This window comes from Temnothorax longispinosus, chromosome 1 (genome assembly GCF_030848805.1).
Source record: "Temnothorax longispinosus isolate EJ_2023e chromosome 1, Tlon_JGU_v1, whole genome shotgun sequence".
In the NCBI taxonomy this organism is placed as follows: Eukaryota; Metazoa; Arthropoda; class Insecta; order Hymenoptera; family Formicidae; genus Temnothorax; species Temnothorax longispinosus.
Window position 1 is genome coordinate 4,924,641 of NC_092358.1, and position 26,051 is coordinate 4,950,691.

Below are 26,051 nucleotides of genomic sequence, written 5' to 3' on the forward strand. Positions count from 1 at the left end.
ACGAATCTGTTAATTTATCTGTATTGCATTACTAAAGAATCAAGAATTCGCTGTTTGTTATATCAGTGTACTTTTTGTTGGATCTCAAACATTTTTGTAGAATCTTAAAAAGTCCTTGCGTTGCATCTGCTATGTCTGCTCTGTGAGTAAAACATTTCTGATAATCGCACGAATGTAACTCGTCGATGAGACAACGAGTGTTGACCGTTTAGCACGCGTTCTCGTTGTATCTACATTTTTGTCACATTGCTATCTTGTTTGTCCACTTGCGTCGTGACTCGGACGCGATAAATCGGGCGACCGCGGCCGGGGGAGGCGCTCGTCGTTTCCGCGAAATCCGACTTTCCCGGATTCCGTCGCGTTCGAGTCGTTCGCGGACGCTATCGGGACGTGCGAATATGGATCATCGAGGGTTCGATAAGGGGCTCGATCCGGGGGCCGCCGCTCCGATATCTCCTCGTTGGAGGCGCGCCAGAGCGATGTACCGCGCGCAAAACGCGCGGTATCGGGGTTCGTGAATCCTGACGTTGATCCGTACAAACCGATGAAGTAACCGAAATAAAATCTATCGGGTGACGCCAGAAGCTCACTCTGTTCTCTCGGCCGAACGCGGCCGACCGCGCGCGCGTAAACACCGCGCGCGGCATGAGATGTGCAGCCTTTAAACTTTAAACGCCGTGCGCGAGAATCATCGCGCGTGTTTTAGAGCGAACGTATCCGGCGAATCGAACGCAGAGCCAGTTTAGAATTGCAGCCGAACTATTCTTGACCCTGTTAATAGTCGCACGGAATTCGGTTTCCGAGTACTGTTACCCGAGTACAGAAATCCACATTTTCCTCCGATAAATTTAGAATTGTTTGAACTGAATGAACTGCATTTTGCCTCCAGATGTATTTTATTCGTTCTAATCTGTACGCGTTGAAAGAAAATGGAAGAAAAATCTTGCAATTAATAAAAACACGGAAGGCTTCAGTGATATAATTATCATCGACAATATAAAACGATAACAGACGATTATCATGTCATAAAGTTTATAACTCATTACAGAATTATTGTAGAGTTAATTCTCCTTATATCTCATGTTTCATTAATGTTGCAATAACATAATGGAATTTTTATCTTAATCTTATTTCATGATAGAGAAAGGCACAGCATCGGAGAGATTAAAGTTAACCTTGACGTGGAGCGAAAATGGCTATCAAGCAATCAGATATGAATCAGTTAATTATCAGTGGCTAAGCGCCAAATTAACGTACCACGTACATCAAAACTGAAAAATTTTGTTTACCTCTCAGATCTACGCTTCTGGCAGCCACATGAGATTACCGGCGTCATCACGTGGTTGAAATATTCAGGTCGTTCTAACGAACGAGAGTCGCATTCGATGCGCTCGCACTAAAACATCGGCGAGTTTGCTTTTCTCTCGCGAACAAACTGCGATTATTGAACCGGCACAATCGATGGCCGACAGTTTTGGCAAGCGGCGCGGTATGCGGCGGTGAGGGCTGCTGCTGCTGCTGCTGCTACTGCTCTGCCTCTGCGGATCGGCATTGCTAATTATCGTCCGCAGCCAATCGATCGCGCCGTTCATCGCATCGTGCATTAAGGACAGGGACTCGCGTTCAGGGACATTCGGGCTAACTTTAGCCTTTAGCCGGGGCCCCGCGCATCGTAACCGTCGTCTCGCGACGTCGACGTCGACGTCGACGCATCGGGACATAACGAGCCGACGGCCACCAGCCTGGTCAGCCGCTTTTGCCCGCGGAAAATAAAACAGTGCTCCGGCCGCCATCCGGCCGCATGGATAAGCCGATAATCGCGTGATCGGACATGATCCTCGCGTTCGGATAGCCGCTCATTTCGGTTTCGATACCGAAAGCGCCGAAAGGGAGAGAAAGAAAGGAAAGGAGGAGGAAAAGGGGGAACGCAGACGTCACAATGCCCCTTCATCGATGAGTGGAGAACGCTTACGTTCTCAGTGGTGGCACCAGAGTGACGCGTGGGTGGTCCGGCCCCCCTCTCAAGATCGCGTAATCGTCGTATGTCTTCCCGGTGACGTCATTGACACCAAGAATTACTACCGTGCTTACGACAGACACCGGTGCTCACGCCGCTGAGAGGCCACGAGGTTGCCTCGCGCGAAAGGTCGGAGGCCCCCCGATCCGGACGATGCTTTCAGGAAGGAACGCCAGAATACCGAAAGATGCGGAGAAATATCCCCGAGAATGTTATCTAAGGTGGAATTTCTCACGAATTGTATCTTTCTTTATTTGAACGTGACTGTGAGAAATCTCACGAGATCTCGAATTTGTCTCACGTCGGGGTTCTCGTTGGATATTCCCTTGGGAGGACAACGAGATAGATATCGAGCGGAGAATACTCTTCACAGGAATACTCTTGGAAATCCTGGGCTGCATCCGAAGCTGAAGACAAGTGTCTTGCGATTGGGTTTTCGTGCTCGCACGGCATCTGCCAAAATTGTCTTTCATCGACCGGAATACAGAATATTCTTGTGAGATTACAAACTGCGACTGTTCTCTCTCGAGAGAAGACTCGCATGTTCTCCCGATCGCGCGGTGTAAGACTTCGTACGAATTTGGAAAAAGGTAGGCGTGTACGACTCATATGATCTCCAGCGAATTGGCACTCATTCTCTCTCTTTCGTTATGTGACGTTATTCGTCAGCAATTTCCATCGGGACAGGAAGAAATTAATAAATCGCATACGACGATCTTTATCGATCAGCAGAAAGAAACTATCTGTTTTAAAAATTTTATTTAAAAAAATCTTGCATAAAAGTCTCTTGGATTTTAATGACGTCTGTGAAGCTAATTTTAGCGACGATGCGATCATGTTTGATGAAAAGTGAAGAATTAGATCATCATTCGAAACGCTGCCAGAACATAATTATTTATAGCTGATTGAAAGTACGAGAACACTCATTTGAATTATGCAACGAGACAAATATCACCAGTAATCAATATAAACAAAACTGCAATTTCAATAATCGATACAATTCCTTGAAAAAAAAGTTTGAATTTCTGCTTGCAAGACAAATTCTTCATTCAAATATGAATCCAAATGTGAACGGTTATTCATGAGCTAACTCGGATCATTCTCAATAATTAATTCGAAGATGGGTTTATTGCTATCGGTGTTGGTCGGCTGCGTCGGCGTTCTGGAGCTGCTGGCGTGCCTGCGACACGCGTCTGACGCCGTAGTGATCAGCATCAATCCACCAACACCATGCCTCTCCTATCACGAGCCGGCTAACAATGACATTCAGAGCATCCACGATTCGCTCTGTAGCTTTAGTCATTCGATCGACGTGAGGCTACCTCGCGACGCTAGGCATAAGCTCGAAAATCTGCACGAGTACAGTCTGAGAGTGCGAAGCGAACTCCGATCGTTAGACAGGAACTTCGACGGTCGAAGCACCTTATCGGAGTGCAGCACCAGGTACTTGCTCGGTGGCTCTCGACCGGACTCGAGACACAGTCCGGACTCGAGACTCAGCCCGGACTTCAGTTATATCATACGAGAGGACGATGAAACGTGGATCGTCCAAACCGATCGACATTACAATGTTGACAACGACGACTATGACAAGGCGAAAAAATTCCTGGAGGGAATCAATATGGAAATTAGAGAGAGCTTACAGCAAGTCGCGCGATCGCTGGCTCCGCCGGAGCCGAAGAAGTATGTCAGGATACCGACGCCGATTCCGTTTGCCCTCGAAGAAGAAAAAATATCCGCCTCCTCGAGCGAGGTAGACACGTCCTTTGACAAGGACTCGGGCAACGAGGCGCCCACCACGAGATCCTTCGATGACTTTCCGATCATCAAGAGGTACAAGGACTCGCATTCAGCTTCGTCAGTCGACGAGTCTGATCACGAGGAGAGAAGGATCGCGCGAAGACCGAGAAAGTCTGCCTCGAAATCTCCAGATTTATCGAAAAAATCGAAAAATATCGACATTTCCAAAAAAGTGAAAAAACTTTCCAACGATCTTACGAAAATCGACTCGGCTGTCCGTCCAGCTGCCGAAGAGACAGAGAAGAAGACCTTCGTTAGCCAGAAGAAACCGAGATCCGGCAAATCCTCCACTACGATCCTGAGAAAGCCTACGAGACTGAAGTCCAAGAACGCGGAAATCAGTAAATCAGCGGAGGATTTGAACACGAAGAAGTCGAAGAAAAATCGCGATTCAGAACGTCGCAAGTCTGACATATCCGTGCAGACGGTGCGTGACGCGTTAAAGGACATGTCGACGAACACGTCTCCAACCAATAGCCCGTCGTTGTCCAGATCGGAAAGTAAGAAGAGCGTCTCGGTAGAAGTACAGACCGTTTTGGAGGACATACTATTCGATGATGATGCCTTAGAGGAGCTGGTTAGCAGCGTCATCGGATTCTCCGAGAGCAGAAAGGATTTGTGCTCTCGAGCAAACTCCGCTAGAAAGTCCTTCAAGAACAAAAGGTTTCGATCCAGCTCGAGAGATCAGTCGGATGATCAGGATAAACAAACTTACGTGACAACCAGCGCCGTCGCCTCTGTGGAACGATCGCGAAGAGATAAGACGAAGGCGTTGAAAGTGTCCAGCTTCGAAGACGCCAGCGAGGAAGACTACGAAAGAATCAGAAATGTTATTTTCGATAGTTCGAGTAAGGGATCGAGTATTTGGAGGAGAGGGGAGGACTCGAGAGCGAGATCATCGTTCGAAGAGGACGACGATGAATTCGTCGACGCGGAGGATGTGAGTTCCGGAAAGCCACCTATACAGTACACAACACCCGACACCGATCAGAACAAAGCATTCTGGGTAATACGCTTGAGAATTAAAGTCATAGGTTTTATAATTGCATAAATCCTTAGTTTTAAATATTTTCGTAATCGCTTGTAGAATCTAAAATGGTATAAAATATAATTCAATCTTTCATATAATTATACCAATTCAAGAAACTGTAATGTAAAATAATTATTTTTACATTTTTATATTGAATTTTTAATACAGACTCGTGCGATTATAAAATTTGTGGCTTTTATTAATACACTACAGAATGGTGGTCCTTCTTATAGTTCAGAATCCTCTTGAATTGTAGTAACGACATAAAAATCTTGAATTTAATGAATACACTGCAAACGATGAAAAAAAACATTTATATTATTGTTTTATTCTAACTACACACTTATGTTCTTCGAGATATTGCAATCAGACATGTGAGAATGTGGAAAATTTTTTAGCAATAAATTGCCTTCTGACAGTCATCTAAAAATATATTTCAAGTAACGGGTAATCACAATTTTAATCTATGTAATTAAATCATTTTATTATTTCCTTTCGAAAGGTTGCGTTGATTTTAACAATCTTTATAAAATTTCGAAAATTTTTCACAATTGATCTGATTCTTCGCGTTATTTTCTAGCTTTAATTTTCTTATGACTCTACCTTTTTTCAAACTTCATATTTCAATTCCAAAGTTCACATACACCAGTTACTGTTGTATGTTAAAAGATTATGAGAAATCCATATGAATATAATACTTGTAATTATATGTACAAATAAAAAATTGTGTTCGTGAGAAAGATCAGGCAAAATGTTCTCATAAAATGAGTTAAAAATTCTTTTATAAATTTAATACATTAAATATATAGAAACATAAAATAATTAAAAATAAAATAAATATTAAAACGGCTTTAAAAAAAGTCTGAATAAGGCTGGATTATTCTATGCATTATTCTATGCATGAATTACTGGAACATTTTATTTGTCTATTTATTGAATTAAAGTGGTTTATGTTTGACGAAAGCTATTTATTTATGTTAGCTATAAAAAACCTGCGTGAATTTTCGCACTTCTGACGTGGTGATCGAGCTATAGTGTAGCTATTGCGGATCCTCAGTCGTAATCTGTGCGGGTTGAGTTAAAAAAGCAGGGATTTACACTCTCAGCTAGAGCATTTACTTGCTACGTGCAGAAGCCGTGCATTTATAGCCACGAGCAGGTTTCAAGACGAATGGAGTCTTTTAATATCCAACGTATTTAGCGACTAAAAATAATCGACGTTGATCATTGGTTTTTACTCGCGTGGTCTAATATGTCAATAAATGTTATTCGATAAGGCAGTTTAGATCCGAACAGTTCACTAACTTTATTTTTCATACTCTACTCTACTGTGAGGAAAACCTCCCTCACGCTCAGACACACGTCGCGTCGCGTGGAATCTCGCGCAAGTCAAGCTTCCGATCTTGCGCAATGCTTGTTCTCAAAATATTTCGAATATTTGGCTACGCAAAGCAAGCATTCGTTACTAAAGGATCCCACGCACTTCCCTATCAGACATATTCGCCCACTTTCGTGAAATTAGTAACCAAGTATTGGCATCACAACAGTCCGAATGTACGGAAATCTAGTTGATTACTGAATGTAATTGAAATTACTATTACCATGTTATTACTAAATAATTGTAAAAATAAATATCTAAATTATTTTATATCACATAATCACGATATATTATTTTGTATATGTTAAATATTTATACAATCTTGCCCCTGTCACACACATACACACACACACACACACACACACACACATAGACAGTAGTTAAAATTGTCTAATAGCAAGAGCCATTTAGACAGCCAACTATTTCGGCAACATCGACTGCCAGTCGAGAAACTAACTAATATTAACAACATGTGAGTGCGTCAATCAAAATTAGAAGTCATGCTCGAGATGTATTACAATAAAACAACGACATTCGGGTTCCATGAGCAATTGTGTTAATTGACCCCACATGCTGGGGACCAATTAACGCCGGCTACTTTGCTTTATCAGCGATTTCTCAAGCATGCGAGGGGTGCAATTTCGCAATCGCCGGACGCTTTCACATGAGAACAGTACGCAAACGCCATAACAAAACGCACTTGATATTTGCGCGGAACCCTCTCGTCGGTGCCGCGGCGTTTATTGGTGCCGTGTGCCTCTCGCGTGGGGTCTCCCAAAATATCAATCTCATACCCGTCTGCAAATAATATACGTATACATCGCGCGCGAGCGCTCATCTAACACGACATTTACACGACGACGAGACTCCACCGACTCGACGCCGAACTTCATCAGACGCCTCATTCTTTTTTCGCGTCGCGAAGCGTCGCCTGAATATTTTTAATCCACCCTCTTCCGGCTCTCGTAATATTATATTCTAGGTATCCTCCGCCGCGACATTTCGATATCTTGATTATTTACGAGCAGCTATTTCGATACGTTGTTTACGATAACGATAAACTGACGAACTAATCGATCCCGTATTTTATGACTATTTGAATTATACAAGATAAAATTGCATTCGGTTTATTGCAATTATCTTTAACGATATTGCCTTCCCGATAAGACTAGCAATAAGACAAATAGTTAACTATAAAATACTATATCGCTGATCACGTTTCAAGAATAGGTACAGAAATAAGTGCAACACGGAAATAGGTATTGAACCATCGAGATTGAGCTACGACACAATTTTGCAGAAATTTCTTTATACATATTACGTTAAGTCAGAACGACACCGTTCTTCGAGAAAAATTGAAAAGAACGATGTTCTTTCTTTTCAATGATTTTTAATAAACATATATTTTTTTATTTCTTACGTGTATTATTATCACATTATTCTCACGAATCGAGAACCGGCAAGTTCGCATTCCGCGTCACGCGGATTAACGTCCGCGCGCGAGTTTTCTTCGCGCGTAGGTGGCCGGGGGATATTGGTGATGTGTGAAACATTCCGACCCAATTACATCGCCGATTGCTCTCTCTATCTCTACTTTTCGTTCGAGTTCTATTTTTCCGCACTCCCACGCGCGCGGCCCGGAACCACCTGTTTGGCAAGGGATCAAGGCGCCGCGCGCGGCGAAGCTTTTTTTCGGCGGACTCGAAGGGAAAAAATCGACAGGGAATTTCTGAGTCAGAGGGGTGCCGACCGCGCATTTTTATCACCGTGTCGGGTAGCCTCGGCAATCTGATACTCTTTCGTGAAACGGAAACGCGAACGAACGCGCCAGTAAGGGATGATCTCTCTATTTTCGCTGCTAGATACATAAAATTAAAAAAGATAGATATAATACTAAATGTCATAGTGTTACGACGCGGCCTGACGCGGCGCGTCTCATTGCAAAACCGTCAAAAGTCGCGAGTGGATCGTTCACGGTTGATCGTAAACGGTTCGGTTTATGGTCGCTCGCCGTCACTCTTAAAGAATATTTATATAGCGCCTTTACGAACTATCGGAGATTTGTTGTTCCCAACTGCAACCCGCTATTTTTATTGTAGCAATCTCTAGTAAATTTGCGAATAGACTAATTAATCATCCCTTATGTTTCATAAATAAGCGGAACGAGAAGCGTAACAAGCGCGAGATTTATATTCCCTCGTATTTCACCCTTTATAAGTGATATCTGATATCTATTTGCGAAATATGTAAGATAGAGACATTGGGAGTTAGATAATTATTTTTAAATAAATAATCATTTATGGCAAAATAAGTCTATTATTCAATCAAAATCAAATCGAACGTTCGAGTTTAAGAGGAATTTTGCACTTTTAATGGATTATTTACACTGACGAAGCGATAGTTAAGCATTAATATTTTTCTGATCTTGGACATGAAAAGCGTTGCTGAGGAACAATAATTTCTTTTTTTCAAAAATCTTAATAGGATCGACATATTCACAGTTCTTGATTACGTCGTTTCGATTGAGGTCGTAGTAAGTCGCAGCCATAAATTATTAAAACCGATTATTCAAACATGCATTTCGCTGTGAAAAATAAATTTGAGTATTTTCGCGACTGTCGCACGCGGTAGCAGTGGCGGCGACGGCGACGGCGACGACGACGGCGACGCGACATCAACGATTTAACACGGAGGATAAAGCTGAAGAGAGATGAATTTAACGAAGCGTACACCCGCGTCGGAAGTTCCCCGTTCTCCTCCTGGTATCAAGAGATCCCAGGAGCTGCGCGAAGCAAAACCGTTCCTCCGGAATTCGCGTCAGACTACATCGACCCCGTTTCGTTTCTTCGCGCAAATCGCAGATACAGGCCGCTCCATAAATACTCGTAAAAGAAGAACGTCGAGGAGAAGAAGAGAAAGTGGGAGGAAGAGGCGGGGGGGATGTCATCGAGAAGATCGGCTACTGGTATCTGAACATTCTGAACTGGAAAATCGTACAAAAGAAGCGACGGGGAAGAGCAAGATGAAGAAGCTCGAAGAAGCTCGGACAAACTTGAGGAAAAAGAGCGAGAGAGGGGAAAAAAGAGAGACAGAGAGAGAAAGAGTAGACGGGCGTAACGTAGAAAAGTTGCACCCGGCACACTGCATCGAGATTCAGGAGAAGGAGAGGCTACGCCAAAAGAGAGACGAGGGAGCAGAAGGGTGGCGGAGAAAGGAGAGCGGTCGGTTGGCATGGAGGAGGGTGCGGAAGAATGACGGGGGAGGGTGGCGAAGGGGAGACGGAGGGGCGCGCGCGGCGCGTTTCTGGAGTCGTCGGGACGCCGAAAATAGCGTCCCGATATGATGACGCCCGGAGCGGGCCGATCCTAGATTTCAGTCAGTTCGCAAGCTCGAAAGCCGCTGAGCAGTAGTAGCCCCGGATCCAGTGGTCTCGCCGCTCTGATTTCTTTTTCCAAACCGACGACGTCGAAAAACTCGCGGACTCCCTCTCTCTCTCTCTCTCTTTCTCTCTCTTTTTCTCTCTTTTTCTCCCCCTCTCGTCTTTTCCTCTCTTCACCGTGTCCTTCTCACCCTCCCGAGAGAGCCGCCCGAATACGACAGTCCGCAGTTGATTCTGTCGCCTAGGAGAGAGCGCATCGCGACGACAGAAGACGGAAGAGGGTAGAACACAGAGATGGCGGACGTAGACAGTGTAGTGTTCACGACCACCGAGCGCAAAGTGCGCAAAGTGAAGAAGACGACCAAGCGCCGGGAGAGCAGCGACCAGAACGCGTCGGAGGTCACGATCACCGAGGTCGACGGCACGCAGAACAACCACCACGCCATCGAAGAGTATGTGCTGGCTGACGATACAATCCGGCAGACCCGCATAGCCTCTTTATCACCTTTTCTTTCTTTCTGCTCGTCTTAACGACGACCCGTCGTCGTCGTGGTCACTGTCGTGCTCGATTCGCATCATCCGGGAGCGGGATTTCGCGAGCGTCACCCCCTCGAAAATTACGCGCGCGCGCGACCGGAATCATGATAACAATGGTGATGGTAGCACAGACAACGCGGACATTCGAGAGCTGGTTGCGCCAAGTTTGATGCTGATCTCGGTTATAAGTGAATCTTTTTCTTTATTAAGTATAGGACTGTAATATAGATCATTAAAGGATAGTGAACTTAACAAAAAGATTACTTAACAAAGATTGTTGGTACAACCAGTCTAAAATAAAATGCAAAAGATGCTCTAATAATAAATGTTATTTTTGGACGTATTTTGAATTTCGATGTTGTTTGAGAGTTTGAGAGAAAAAAAATGGTATAATATTTAGCTGACTTCTATGTTCGATACTATAAGCGCGAGAAAATACGTCTTGTGGCATTTCCATCAATAGCATCAAAGTTACGTCAATTTTAAAATTCAATTCTGTTGAGCTCTTTATAGATAATCTACACAAACTAGCATAATCGTATCACGCGAAAATTAATATCTTTGGTTATGAGCGTATCCTTGCGGTTTCATTTTGTTCGCGACTCGATCGTAACCTGGAAGACGACGACGCGTTTAATCTCAAACACCCTTTCACTCCGTTCGCTCGAACTGCGGGCGATTTACGAGCGGCCGAAAATACTCGCGAGTGAAGAAAGATTAACTTCGGGCATCGCTTTTCCATCTCGTCACGCGAGCGAAGACCGCACTTGCCGTATCTAAAACGATATCGCTCGTCGTGAATGATCCTCTCCGGATATCCCCTGACATTTCGTGACTGCGGGCTACAATCCGACGGACGTACCTTGCCGTATCTTGGCGAAGGACTAGGGTGACGCTCCAGGAACTCGAGCCTTTCCAAAATTACATGAGAAAAAGAGAAACGGCTCTTCTTTCATAAGATCGCATGATTGTCTTATCAGCTTTTGAAAAGCCACTATAGTTACGGCGATTCTCTATTCTGCTAAGAAAAAAATGGGAACGGTGCATTTTATTTCTGAGATTGTCAAGTTGATCGAAAAATTGAAAATGAGAGGAGGAAATTTTAAAACGGTGCTATATTTATTTATTATATGCATACATAAATTAGGTGCGTTATCTGGAATTTTAGAATTCACTGTTTTAGATCATACATGTCTTTTTTGTGTTAATTAAAACTGCGTTTATTAAAACTTAGAGTTTCATGCAAATTTCAAGAATGAAATGGATGCGGCAGATATCAGTAACTACCATGTAAGAAAGTTATAAAATAATTGAGACATTTCGAAAAATTTTATAATGTTATATCTTGATATTTATGTATCTTTTCCTTATGCATCTTATTTTTGATGGAAAAATATAATTAGGAGTATATACTTTGCAATAAGTATGATTGAGAAACATCTCTAACCTTTTTCTCGCTAATTAACGGTTTTTCAAGGGCTGATAAAGCAAGTAATTGTCATTAAGAAAGTAAAAAAAGAACACTCGTTCGACTCGCGCAATGAAAACGCTCAGAACAAGATTTGTACAGTCATACGCGCGTCACGATATAGATATGACTTTGTACAGAAATACTCAGCCAGCACATACAACAGCACTCATCCAAGGTACATATTACCAGCACGTATCAACGATTCCGTTCGCCATGATCGCGTATAATACATGAACAAAAAAGGCGATCGAAGAACTCTCAACGAGAAGTAAACCACGACACTTTGAGAGGAGCAATTTTTTAGCTATCTCAAGTTGGATATTTTATGTCACTTCCACAAAATTTTGAGGAAATATTTTAACTATCATAAATGATTTTTCTCTTTTAGTAGCATTAAACGTTCAAAAATCAGCGTAGGAATAAGGCATAGCCCAAAATGCGTAGCAAAAATTTAATTTAAAAGCATAATTGATGATTAGTATTCATAAATTTTAAACTAACTCACGGCACATTTATGCACTCATAACTGGAATTTATGAGTTCGAAAAATCTCAATAATATTCAAATCAATAAACTTGTTCTTTCTTTTATATAGAAACAACAAGAGATGTTTAAGCCATTGCCACAAAAATAAACTATTATATTAATTAGTATACAAACTTAAAATTATGAAACAATTTAAATCGACATGTTTTCAACAATAGTTACATGGTAAACATGAAACTACTGATACCAACGTCAACGGTGTACATTACGTCATAGTTTGTAGCAACAGAGTCAAAGTACCACTACGCAAACATTGGACAATACTCTCTCTATTAAAACAAACTAGGTTACATAAAGATATACAAAGCAACGCAAACTATAATGACAAACATATAAAATATTTCTTAAATCTTAATTTTTCCTTTTACTTATTCATGTGTAATATAATCGTAGAATGGAAATTATAAGGAGCTAAACATTTTTACATTGTTTTTCAAATATGCACAAGTTTTTTTAAATGTTTTTATGAATCTTGTTATCATTGTTTTACTAACATTTATTATTTAATTAACCTACTTTTAAATTTTATGGGTGTGCGTCCTATGTATTTCTTTTAAGATGTTTTATTAAAGGAAAAGCATTTGATTTAGAATTAGTTTTGATACAGAATTACACTGGCAACTGACTGATGTAAAAGCTCCGAGATGAATCTTCACGAGTGTGTCACGCATTCTAAACGCTTGGTATTCGCGTTGCAGTTGATTTTCAGTGGCGAGTACACAAAGGCGATGAACAAGGACTGGCACAGCGGCCACTTCTGTTGCTGGCAGTGTGACGAATCCCTGACAGGACAGCGCTACGTTCTCAGAGACGAGCATCCTTACTGCATTAAGTGCTACGAAAGCGTTTTCGCCAATGGCTGCGAGGAATGCAACAAAATCATCGGCATCGACTCCAAGGTATTTCTATCATACGAAAAAAGTGTTTTATACATAACTTGTTCAAACATGCTTCTCCATTTATATATATAAAAAAAAGAGCAGGACTTTTATTAGCTTTTAATTTAGATGTAGACAATTTAAAATTTCTTCCTAATTTTCTAATGTATCAATTTTAAAAAACAAAGATCATAACTCGGTGCTAAACTATTTAAATCATAAATAATAAGATGTGACAACAGACGGCGAATAGCTTTATAGAAACTATATATTTGCGTGTTGCATGTGAAAAAGATATGCTAAGTCAGAGTCGTCCAGAAAATCGTCCTTGAACGTTCTTGAGTTAGGTTACGCATTTCGATGCGTGCGCGAACGATAAATTACTTCGTTTGTTGTACAGCCTAGAGGCGTAATTAGCGGCCGTCGAATGATTACGAGACCCGGTGTCAATAGATGGAGAGGCATGGGCGTTGACTTACTCATTTCTAGAAATAGAAGCGATGATGCAGGTGCCGTGTATCGGGCTTCGAGCACCGCGCGATTTCCGCACCTCTCTCTTTCCCGATCGCCTTTATTATAACATTTCGTTCGCTCCTACGCGCAAAAATCAACGACCTGTAGTGGGAAAGTGAAGACGTTATTTTCCTCGCGACCATCATCATCACGCGGAATTACGTAATACATATGATTAATAATCCCAGTGATCTCAGCATCCGCAACGGTTTCCAGAAATTATTTTGATAAAACACACGTAACGCTGTTTGCGGAAGATTGATCAAATTCTTCTGTAATACAAAACTTGATACGCTAATCGCATTTCCCAAATGAAAATCGTGCGATTTTAGCTCTATCAGGATCGAGAGCTTTACCAAGAGAAATATTTAAATGAATCGCTTTCACATCGCTGCATAAACGAACTTGTAATTTTTCGACTGAATATATTTGATGAAACAGTTACATAATAGATTTATCCAAATTACAGAAGTGCAATAAAATTACATAAGATAAAAGTAAAAAAATAAATGTAAATTGAAAAGGATTAACGTAGTTCAATGTCGTTTTCAGGATCTGTCGTACAAGGATAAGCACTGGCATGAGGCCTGCTTCCTCTGCAACAGGTGCAGAGTGTCCTTGGTGGACAAACAGTTCGGTAGCAAGGTGGATAAGATCTACTGCGGCAACTGCTACGACTCCCAATTCGCCAGTCGTTGCGATGGATGCGGCGAGATCTTCCGTGCTGGTACGTAGTCGTTAATACTGTAGTTAATTTTTATTTTACGCGACATTTAAAGAGATCCTTACAATGTCACGGAACCTCGATCTAGTCTTTCAAATGTAAATACGTTTATATGATCATGATTTATTTATGTCTGACGCGGATATTACAATTGTTTATATAGCTATTTTTATAGCGTTTTTATAGCGCGTACGCGAACTGTGAGAAATGCAGTTTTCATTTATATTTTATAATGACGCAAGCAGAACCATTGAAATTTTATAAAACTTTGGGAGATTTGCATTTAGGCGTTACACGATAAAATATAATCATTGAAAAAAGAAAAATCTGTGTCTGTGATCACTAGATTTTGCAATGAATGAAAGTATTTTATTTTTATTCTTGTTCCTCTCTTTTTTCGCATTTTGAACGAAAATAGAAAAAATATAAAGTTAGAATAAATATATTCATAAAAAGGTTACGAATTTTATGATGCAATAATATAGTCTTTGTAATTTACTGCATCGCGTAAACTTTCTGACAACCACTCGATTTTAATGAGACTAAATATGTTTTCTAAAAGTGATTAATGTAAAAATAAATTTAAACGTAAAAATACAAATACACAATCAATCCAATATGCAATACAGTCAACGCAATCGATAAACATAAATGATAAATGTTTCAATTAATCAGCTATCTCTGTCTGGATGACCACATCGGCGATTATATCGTGAAACGTAGACAAACGTGAGAAGAGTATAATTTACGAAGTGAGAGAGATAAATACGGAGGTAACAGTCATGGCGTACAATAAAAGGTCGAGTCAGAAACAAATCTCCTAGTAATTTCCACCTACGACCGCGTTAACACCTGTTCTTGATCGATCGTTGGCGAATCGTTCCCCGACAGTGATTCATGGTGTCAGGTACGAGCGCGAACGACCGAGAAAGAAAGAGAAAACCGATAGATCTTGCATTCGGCGTTTCTTATTAAGGTAATTGAGTCAAGGCTCGGGCTCCAGACGCGGGCCAATTATTGTGAGCCGTTTTGAGACTGAGTACGTCATTTTACGTCTAATTCACCAGCTCTCTTATAATAGCATTAAATCGTTTTGCATAAACATCTTAATTAAGCTGCATTTATCTTTCTCTCGTATTTAGATATCTTGTTCTACCTCTTGAAATGGCTTTTTTCATGGATCGATCTCAAAGTTAGTCTTTTTGCACAAAACTCTCTCGACTATGAGAATGTATGACAGATAATGAAGCCGATAAGTGTGGACAATGAAAGTGTTTATCTTGCAACGAGCTAACAATAAGTCTGTTGAGATTTTAAATCTATTAATTTTATCTCTTTGATTATTTCTTATTTGAAGAAAGCTTTTTCTTCGTCTACGAAAATGTATAGGCGAAAGTCGTAAGAATCATAACACAGGACTGGATTTATAAAAATTTCGATAGAATTAACAAAATATAGTACACAACACATATATGACATTAAGCTCTATACTTTCTTTAATTTCTGCAATGGAAAACAAACCGTTCTGCAAATTAATGAAGTACATCGAAAGGCAATCTTTCCGCATCCAATGCGAAATCGAAACGCGCACGTAAGTGGGTCAACTGTGAAGATTAGTGGTCAACCGTGACGATCGACCTTTTTCGAGATAAATCGACGAAGGAACCGGTCGTTATCCGAGATTATAATCGCCATATCCACACAACTCAAAGTTTGCTTAAAGTACGCGCAACCTTCAGCAGATACCACGAGAACGATGACAGTTCACATGCACGATCCATTCGAAAGATTTATGAGACATTTAAAAAATGTTATAGAGAACCTCGGCAGAGTAGCACAAATGTCGTTTTACCCAAGATAACTAGGATATAATTTAAATATCTGAGCGTTCAAAGTGCATTGACTTATGGATCTTGATAATCGATGAGATAACAGATGAGATAAAGATGAGAGAAATTCTCGCCCTCTGAATAGATGGCATTCAAATATCTGAGGATTTGTCCGTAGAAGATTGTGAAAAACTAAAAAGATAAGAGAAATTTTTTGTTCTAAAGTAGGATAGAAAATTATAATCGTAGACCTCGGAAAAAGTAAGACCTTTGATGCTATAAAATTTCGAGAAAATATCGAAAACTATAATTTTCAACGATACATTATTTCTACTTATTTTCAACATTTGTGACGCAGTGCGCTCTAATAAAATTCGCTTATCATCAGGATCCAGCTCGCATTGTTCTCACAACATGGTTGTTCGTTAGGGAAGATTTGCGTGACATATTGAGGAAGGTCGGACGGCGTGGGAGTTAGGACGAATTCCAATTTAGCTTCTAGACAGATAAAAAGGATTAGCTGACGTCGGGGTCAATTCGAGAAATTGTCGGCGTGAATGATTCGGTACCAACGTGTGTCCGTATACGGAGCTCGACATTTCGCGAACTACGTATCAATCTTTGAAATCGTTAATAAATTCCGATCCGGATTCGTGATACCGCGAACATGCGATCTGTTCGAAGTTTCCCATTTCCTTTATGTCCGTTTCCGCCATGATTCTCTTCCGATATCCGATTGAAGAATAGATTAAAGAGAGTTACTTATGGACACTTACGTGCAAAGTCATATGGAACAAATTTTCCAGACAACCGGTTAAAAGAAATTACGAATCATTAATCATTCAATGTCCGCAGAGAAATCCTCAGGCACTGTAATGTAACGAAATGTGAATAACAGTCCATAAATAGCAACTGACAACCTTTTATATTAAATATGTCATGTACTTATTTCTATTTGCAAATCAGTTAAATGTAAAAGTTGCCAGGAAATATAAAAGATTTCAAATAGCTTTTATCCACGCGAATTTGTCATTTGCTGCTCCAAATTAGAAAACTTCACGAAAGTTGCAATTGCATATAGAATAGCACGTATAATTAATGTTAGAGAAAACGAATCCATATTCCCTTAATAATAAATTTTATTATTTGCTACACTATTTTTGACATTTTACATGTGTATTCAATCGCTTATACCTAGTTATAACTTCAAAGATATTAAAATTGAATTGTATTAATATGTTGTAAAAAAAAGCTGATCTCTCAAATTAGACAGAAACTTATCGTTAAAATCGAGGTCGGGATTCTGCGCAATTCTGTATATATGGAAACAGGTCGCATTAGATGGATATATAATTCCAATTCGCAAGTCCATTTATAATCGAAGCTTGCAATATGCAGAATCCTTGAAAAACTTGTAACGTGACTGCGATAGAAATATCCTAATCGAAAAGAAAGCATGCGCGTGACTTATTGAGAGATCTTAAATTCTTCTTTGTGACGGGTTTCACTTTATTATAAAAATATTACGTGAATTATCTCGTGTGCTATTTAAGTCAGTATAACTCGAGAAGTGCCTTATGTAAATTTTTTCCAGTTGAAAAGGTGGGTTGTCTAAAACTAAGAATCCCCCACAGTGCGTCTTTGATCAACACGGATCCACGGTCTCGAAATCTGAAGGCGCGTGTCCAGATATAATCCGCGGGCACCAACCAGCGTAGAATGCCTCTCTCGTTGGCTATATAACGGCCAAGTTATCACACGGTAACACACGTTGCGCCTGCCCGCAACGGTGACTCCAGCGAGAACCGACGAGCGGTCTGCCTTCAGTGGCTCGTAAGACCTCGGCCCAATCGCACGGCTCGATCCTCCACGTTCGATTATTCGGCACACATTCGGATTACGGGCTTTTCTCTCTCCTTCCATTATCTCGCGATTTATTTCGCACTTTAATTAACTCGAATTAAAAAGGAATTAAGGCTTATAGTTCGGAATTGAAATGACAGTTTGGATAAACTGCAGTAAACGAGCGCCTAAATTAAACATTTGAATTAAAAAAAAAATTATCATAACTAATTCGCGACTGTCTCGCGTAATTCTATCTTAGACGTCGTTAATTATAGTCACAGGTCAGATCCAATCGCGGTCATTGCAGAGCGCCGCGCCGTGTGTAAAGAGGCGCGCGAGAGCTTTGTTTCTACGAGTTCGCGTTTCGCGTAAACTTCGCGGTAGCCGGCAAATGCACGCGTGTTTGTTTATATAAACGTTTTTGAGAAAAAATATGGCCACCGACGCGTTGAGTGAGCGACTGTCGAGCAAGCTGCACCTGCTGACGAAGACGGTGGGTGAGGAGAGAATCAGAAGGGCGAAAGAGAAGGACGAAGATGTCGCGATCTTCAGCATGTTCCCCATGGAGGGCGATCCTACATTCAAATGCTGTCTGGGCAAATACTGCCTGATCGGGGACCCGAAGAAAACAGACCCAGGTGACGATCGCGACGATCGTCCGTCTCAAAAACGGATTATGTCGCAGCGTTGACATTCATTAATATGATATAAATATCGCAACCACATATATGGCGTATATTCTTGCGTTGAGTTTATAATGATGGAGAAATGAATTCATGAGCATTTCCTTAATAATACATTTTCACCGAAATTATTATTTGCCATGACGTTCTTGACATCGAAAGCTCGCCAAAGAATCTTCATATTCAATCGCCTAATATAACTGCAAAGTTAGTAAAGTTAGTAGTCATATTAATATATTGTGAAAAAATCGATTTCAAGTTAGACAAAAATTCATTAAAATTGAAGTCGAGATTTTACGAAAGTTGTGTATGCGGAGATACGTCGCGTTAAGTAACATAATTTCAATTCGCGCAGTTCTATCGATGATCGGAGCTCACGATATGCAAAATCCTTGAGAATCTCGTAACGTGACTGGGATAGAAATATCTTAATCAAAAAAACGAAATCCGCGCGATAAGAGCATTAATTGCAAATTAATTGAGAGATATATTCTTTCAACATTAAATCTCTCATTTCATAGCTTTTAGAATTTCACTACATTACAAAAATATTACGAGGATTATCTCGTGCTATTTAAATTAGTGTAATTTGAAAAGTAACGCCTTATGCAAATTGTTCCTGGCTGAGAAAGGGAATTAGTCAAAACTGAGGGTCCCCATAATGTGTCTTTTGATCAGCACGGATCCATGCTTGTCACCGCATATCAAGAGATGCGATATAATCCAGGTATAATCCGCAGGTATTAATCAAAGCCTTTTTCGTTGGCTATATAACGACCAACTTGTCACACGATAACACAAGCAGCTCGCAATAATGACTTCAGCGAGAGCCGAAAGCGGTCCGCTTTCAATTTGTAAGACTTCGATCCAATCGCACGTTCGATTCTCCACGTTCAATTATTCGGCTCGCCGGTTTACGGTTTCTTCTCCCCTTCCTTTTCTCACAATTTATTTTGCGCTTTAATGAACTTAATCCCCTATTTGCTCAATATAAAAAGGAACTGAGTTTATAGACCAAAATTGAAATAACAATTTTAATAAACTGTTAAACAAGCGCCTAATTTAAAAATTTTAATAAAAATAATTATTATGATATGATAATTATCAATTATAATTATTAAAAATATTCATTAATTCGCGGTTATCTCGCATAAATTTATCTCGATGTCATTAATCATTTAATCGCAAATTAAATCTAATCTTGACCATTATAGAACACCTTGTAAAGAGGCGCGTAAAAGTTGTGTTTCTGTAAGATCGCATTTCGTGTAAACTTCGAGTGGCAGCCGGTGCATACGTGTTTGCTTGTACAAACGTTTCGAGAGAAAGATTCAACTGCGATAGAAGATATCTCGTATGCCACACAAAAATCAGTTTATACTGAGTGAGTACTTGTTGAACAAATGGCACAAGGAACACTTGTAGGTAAAGACGGAAGAGAAGAGAACGGCAAAGGAGAAGATGTCGCAATTTCGAGTACATTCTTCATGGAGGGTGATCCTAAGTTCAAATGCTGCCTGAACAAAGACTGTCTAAGTCGAAAACTCGAAAAAAACAAATGATCCAAATGATGATCGCGACGATCATTCGACTCAAAAGCGGATTATGTCGCAGTGAACATAAATTAACATTTATTCGTATGATATACTATCATAATGCAATCGCAAACTATAGATATAAGTAATAATAATAATTTATAATATAAATATTTTTAGGAATACGTTGGAGATATATCGTACAGAATCGTTAAATCATTATTCAGAAGCATTAAATCAAAAGACTTTTATTCAAATAATTAAAGTTGCATTTAATATATAATCATATATTAATATATTCAAAATTATACAACCACGTTTGAAAACGTGGTATAATCAGATATGTCAAGTATTAAAGAGAAATGATACTTGTGCATCATTAAGATTTTCATCTTCGGTATATCTGATAAGATACACATAAAGAACCTTTTATTTGTTCTCGCGTTCTTGCAAAACGGGTTTTGCAACATAAGGGCTCATTTTCAAAATTCTCCTAAGATTGAAGGAACTTAGGTATATCAGAACCGGTTGAACGTAATGATATCGCAACGTATATGGGGGAAGAAAGAGAAAAAGAGAGGAAGAGAAGGGAGATGGAGAACCTCGAGCGTGACCTTATCAGGAAACACCAGTGCGCACAGTTGCTCGGCTGTGTACGGTGCATTCGGCTGTCTAATTGCTAGTTGCCACCTGATGCAAAGCCTTAATACCCAAACGATCAACAGGCATCGAATCGATGCGACGCATCAGCTCGAATTTTTCTCGCGCAATTTAGTTTACTCCGACACTAATGCGTTTGTTCTGTAATTATCGGCCCCTTCCTCGTTATCGTCGATGATAATGCCCGCGCGGAAGATTACTAGTGAGTCTTCCCGTCGCCGCGTGTACGTCCACGTGTGGGTTTTGCATGGTTACGCTTAAGCCCGACAAATATTTGCACGGAATCACAGCATGGAGATCGAGGAAATCTCGGTTGTCACAACGCAAATGCTGCATTACGCGTCCTTATTCTTTTAATTTAATTGCACGTGGATACGAACGAAGGTGTAACTGACAAATATGGTTATTCAAATCAGCCACTTAATAGTATCATCAGTAATATAGACGCACGACAGTCATCCGTAAAAATAACTACGAGTTTTCGAAACGAGTAAACTCGATAAGTAAATTGGAATTAATCTCGAAAAACAGTTGGGAAGGAATAATTTAATTCGATAAGCATAATAGGTTTCGTAGGCGTGAAGAAATTCTTTACGGTTGTACTACATGTGTAAAAAATTCTTTTTTTTTAATAAAAATAATTTGTTCGGCAGACAAACATATGCATAAAAATCTGAGTTTATTCGGTAAAATTTCAGTACATAAATAAAGATTTTAATTGTATTTAACATTGCTTGTAATTGCATTAATATAGATTATATCGTCGAACGATATCAGACTGTGTTGATTGTGTGAAATGCGGAAATAAGATATGGTCACGTAGGTGACTAAAATATGATAATGGCATTCAATCGATTTGCATCTAATCTTTCTTCTATGAAAACACTTATATCATGCAAATTGTCCTGTATTATTACAAAAGTGCACGTCTATTATACAATTTGAAAAAAAAATACTTGGTTGAACTCTAAAGCAAATTATTCGTACATACGCTGATAGAAAAAACTTTTTATTATATCTTTTTTTACAAAATTAAACTCAACCCTTTCTTGATAAAAATAGAAAATTTGAACATCTTCTTTCTTCTTAAGTTGTTTAAAATATACAATTACGTCTCGTATAAATTTCTTTATTATAAAAAAAATTAAAAGAAGTTTACAAAATACTTCAATATTTATTCAAATATCTCTCTTTTACAAAATGTCATTAACACTTAATTTTAAATGTTTTCTTAACTAATGATACAGCCAATAGTCTCTTAAAAGCAAGCGAAATTAAACTTTGAAGTTGAATAATATTTTATCATCTGCCTCTTTCAAGCTTTATTTGAATTTTCCTAAATTTTAATCATTTATAATCACGAAAATTCCGAATTAATTTCAAATTGATCAAAAGATTGCTAGATAAAAGGAAGTGCGAGGAAACCTTGGACACTCCGTATACGCGGGCAGGTTTGTACATACGACGATTGTGCAGGCTCGCGTATCTATGATTGATTTTATTGCAAACGTGACTCACGACATCGTAAACGTCCAGATAGTCTCAGCACGTGTACGCGGTTAAATATACTGAATTGCATGCGCATTCTATCGCGGCTTCGTCGAATCAAACGGGTAATTTCAAAGGAAGCATATCTGCGATTAATTTCTAATTCATAACGAAAAAACCAATTAGCGATTACGATCGTTTCGTCACGTACCATTAAATTGGGAAACATTCGTCGAAGTTACGGTGACGAAAGTCAATCGAAAAGGATATCTTTTTTAATTGCATAAATGTTTAAAAGAACACACACGTGTTCTGACACGCCGTAATTTATTCGCTCAAATACGTAATCGGACGTTGTCAGCGATTGTACACGATGATTGACGTAAAAATCGTTGTGAAACACCTTGGAATTCGTTTTTTTAATGCGATGAAAAGGCCTACATCGCGACTGCGTGTTTAAGGCTCTGCGACGAAAAAAAAAATATGCAACTCGTTTTGATCGTCCCACCAGAACTTTTAATATACGTTACGTGTTCCGAGAGAAGCGAACAATTGTGCAATTTGTAACGAACTGTCCTGTTTATATACATACGTCTTATTGCTGAGCTGGTAGAAAAAGGATCGATGCACGAGTGGATCGAGTTGAAAAGAAAGGAAAAAAACATTGGCAATCGCGATGCAGTTATACGGATTATATCGAAATCGCATATCATCAAACGTGATTCCATAAAGGGGATTCCACTCGATATCGATGTATTAATATGAATGATATCATCAATCGCTGCATAACGGCAGATCGTATCGTCGATACATACTTACTTGAATGTCAATCGGTGTGGCATGTCCAAACAAACGTATCATTATTGAGTTGCTGATCTCTTCCGCAAGTCCGATCCTTAACGTGATATTCAGGTTTCATTTACATAAGAATCCAAATATTCGACATTTAATTATGTGTGTAGCTGTATATATTTCTGTCCAAATAATTAATCAAATGAAAAAGAGCATGACGCTGACATTACTTACTCATACATACAAAATTATACGAATATATTTATAGATAAATACATCATTAAAAGTCGAGAAGGCACGTCGCAGAATTAAAAACACAGCTGAAAGAAACTTTCATTTGGGATTAGTTTCGCGGGCATGAGATAAACAATTTATATACAACTTTGATCATTCATTTTTGTACGTTTAGCGAACAGAGTTTGCCTGGGTCAGGAAATTTTCGCCCGCACGACAGCTTCTGCTTCTCGTTGAATTATATTTAGACCTGACGTAGGAAAGAGGAGGCAGCTTCCGCCTCGCGATAGAGTCAGCTTAGAAGGGTGCGTTACCAATTTGACGAGTAATGACCATAAAATTCATCTGAATGATCATATTAACGATCGGCAAACATCGAAGAAGAAGAATGATGATAGTTAATCAATAATGGCATTCAAAGTTATGGAAATAGATATAATGTTTCTGTTGAATTGTTTACTCGTCTGGCCAATGAAGGAACTAACAAGCCTTAATGGATGTCTATTGCTAAAGAAACAGTTAATTAAATGGATATCCAGTAGTTTGAAATACTTCATACGCATCTCGTGTTAATGTTCGCAACGAAAACACATTATAAGAATCGTGATATTGCGTTATGTATGTAGGTATATGAAAAGACTTATTGTTAGTAGGATGAGTTTCAAATGATGTTTGAGAGTAATCGAAAAATCTTCCTCGTCACCGGCGTCGGGAGATAGGTACTTCATTACCGTGACGAACGGACAGGTCATTTAAGAGCGTGAATGACACTTCTTAAGTAGGTGTTAAAGCGCATCTCTCGTGCCTGACAATGAGGTGCGATTCCACACGGTTACCACGTGTCCTGTCAAGAAGCATGAATTGCTTTATGTCTTGAAATATAACTACAGTTACATTAAGCATTCGTATTTTTAAATATACATCTCTCTTGAGTGCCTTAAGTACAAACACTCCATTATTTTATTCATAAACTCCGTAACCAGTTTTTTTTTGGTGGATTTTTATTTAAACATTCAATAATGTGGGTAAAATATCATTATTGTCATATCTATTATTTTTTTTTAGATATTCTTCACATTTTAAAAGATTAAAGAATGCTGATAAGATTATATATAAAAGGTTACTTCACAATGGCGACTATATATAAATGTTTGATGCTGATGAAGGATATGTAAATACCCAATTTTTAACATGTACGCACCGTTGATAGCGCGAATAACACGCGTGGATTACAACGCGACGCGCATAAGATTACCACATCAGCCTTGGGCCATCAGCTTTATACATATACGGAGGTATTGCCTGGCTGACGTGACGTCACGAATCTCTACTTGAGTCATAGTGGTCCAGGAGGCGGCGTGTCGTGCACGAAAGATACATGGATATCAGAATGTCCATCTTTAATGTGCACTTTGAGAAGTATCGAAATAAGTAAACGCATGGCACTTGAAAATTCCACATATAAATGACTATAAATAGCAAAAATAAAAATCTCAAATGTACATATACCTTTCTAAAAAATATTTAGATATTTATAAAAAGAAATGACAGAAAAAAATAAAGATATATCTAAATTAAGAATATATGCTGCATGTTTATTTTGAACATCATAGATGTTCCAGTAAATTCTATCTGCAGATCGAATGCATTAATCTTAATATATAAATATATAAAATGTGAATATCTTTTTTAATGAAAAAAATAATAAAAATAATAAAATTTTGGCGATATATCATTTTTTTATTTGTAACAAAATTAATTGAATTTCCTTTAATATTTTTGATTCTGCAGTCTCAAGTTGATTACTATAACATAATTATTATGTCCACCGCGATCGAGATGTAATTAGTTGCTTGAATAATGCAACGGATGAATAATTAGTAGTTTATGGACGGCCGCGGCGATGCAGTTATAGGTAATTGGAAGACTAAATTGAGCAAAATTTAACAAAGTGCTCAGTGACGAATAATTTAACGAAACAGCTCACGATGATTAGAGCTGGTATTGAACAGATATTGCGCGCTGTTCAATAATCACATATACATCGGTGATGATGGAGACGATTATCGGCACTCAAGCCGATATGCGATAATACAAACGTTATTCTCGATAGGGTAATGAGTGATCTTTTCAGACACATTGGAGATCAGTCAAGGAGAGAATTTAGAGTTAGTTTTTACAAAGTCGTGGTATATATAACATATTCTATCCGTCTATCTTCGAAGAAAAATTAGATGGGAATGAGATTTGAGCGTTCTTTAATGAAACAAGCTTTTCGATCGTCATCGAGAGAGATTTGTCGTCTCTCAGACGTGATCCTATGTCATAAACATTTAGGATCGAGCTGATGATTCACGAGACACGTTATTATACTTAATGTCATATTTAAGTGTGTCATTTGGCCGGGGTTTAGATCACCTTTCGAAATAGACAGAATTATTAATTCGTCTTCTTGTGTGTCTCTCGGACATAACAGGAAAAATAAAAAAAAACGCGAAAAAAAAAACAAACGCTCGCGCACTATCGTTCTTTGCGAATAGCTTTGATTGCGTCGTCGTTGAATTGGATTCTACATGTGTAACATATATATATCAATTTAAAAAGTTTTAAAATAAGATATGAAATTCATTAAATGTATAGAGAAAGAAAAATTATACAGCGTAATGTATTATCTTAATTAAATGAAAAATTAAGGATGTGATATATTAAAAT

General features: G+C 39.1%; 1 protein-coding gene across 10 annotated transcripts in view; it reads left to right on the top strand.

Annotated features, from left to right (window-relative positions):
- Lmpt (four and a half LIM domains protein limpet) overlaps positions 1-26,051 on the top strand; it is a 119,864-nt gene that overhangs the window by 88,461 nt on the left and 5,352 nt on the right. For 7 of the 10 annotated variants that reach the window (XM_071782752.1, XM_071782761.1, XM_071782737.1 and 4 more), the window contains 2 exons: positions 12,857-13,057; positions 14,102-14,276. In XM_071782752.1, the coding sequence (XP_071638853.1) occupies positions 12,857-13,057; positions 14,102-14,276 (376 nt within the window). Of the gene's footprint in view, positions 1-9,592; positions 10,057-12,856; positions 13,058-14,101; positions 14,277-17,946; positions 18,586-26,051 lie in introns of those variants that run through there. The other 3 variants (XM_071782783.1, XM_071782792.1, XM_071782802.1) reach the window with 3 other exon arrangements.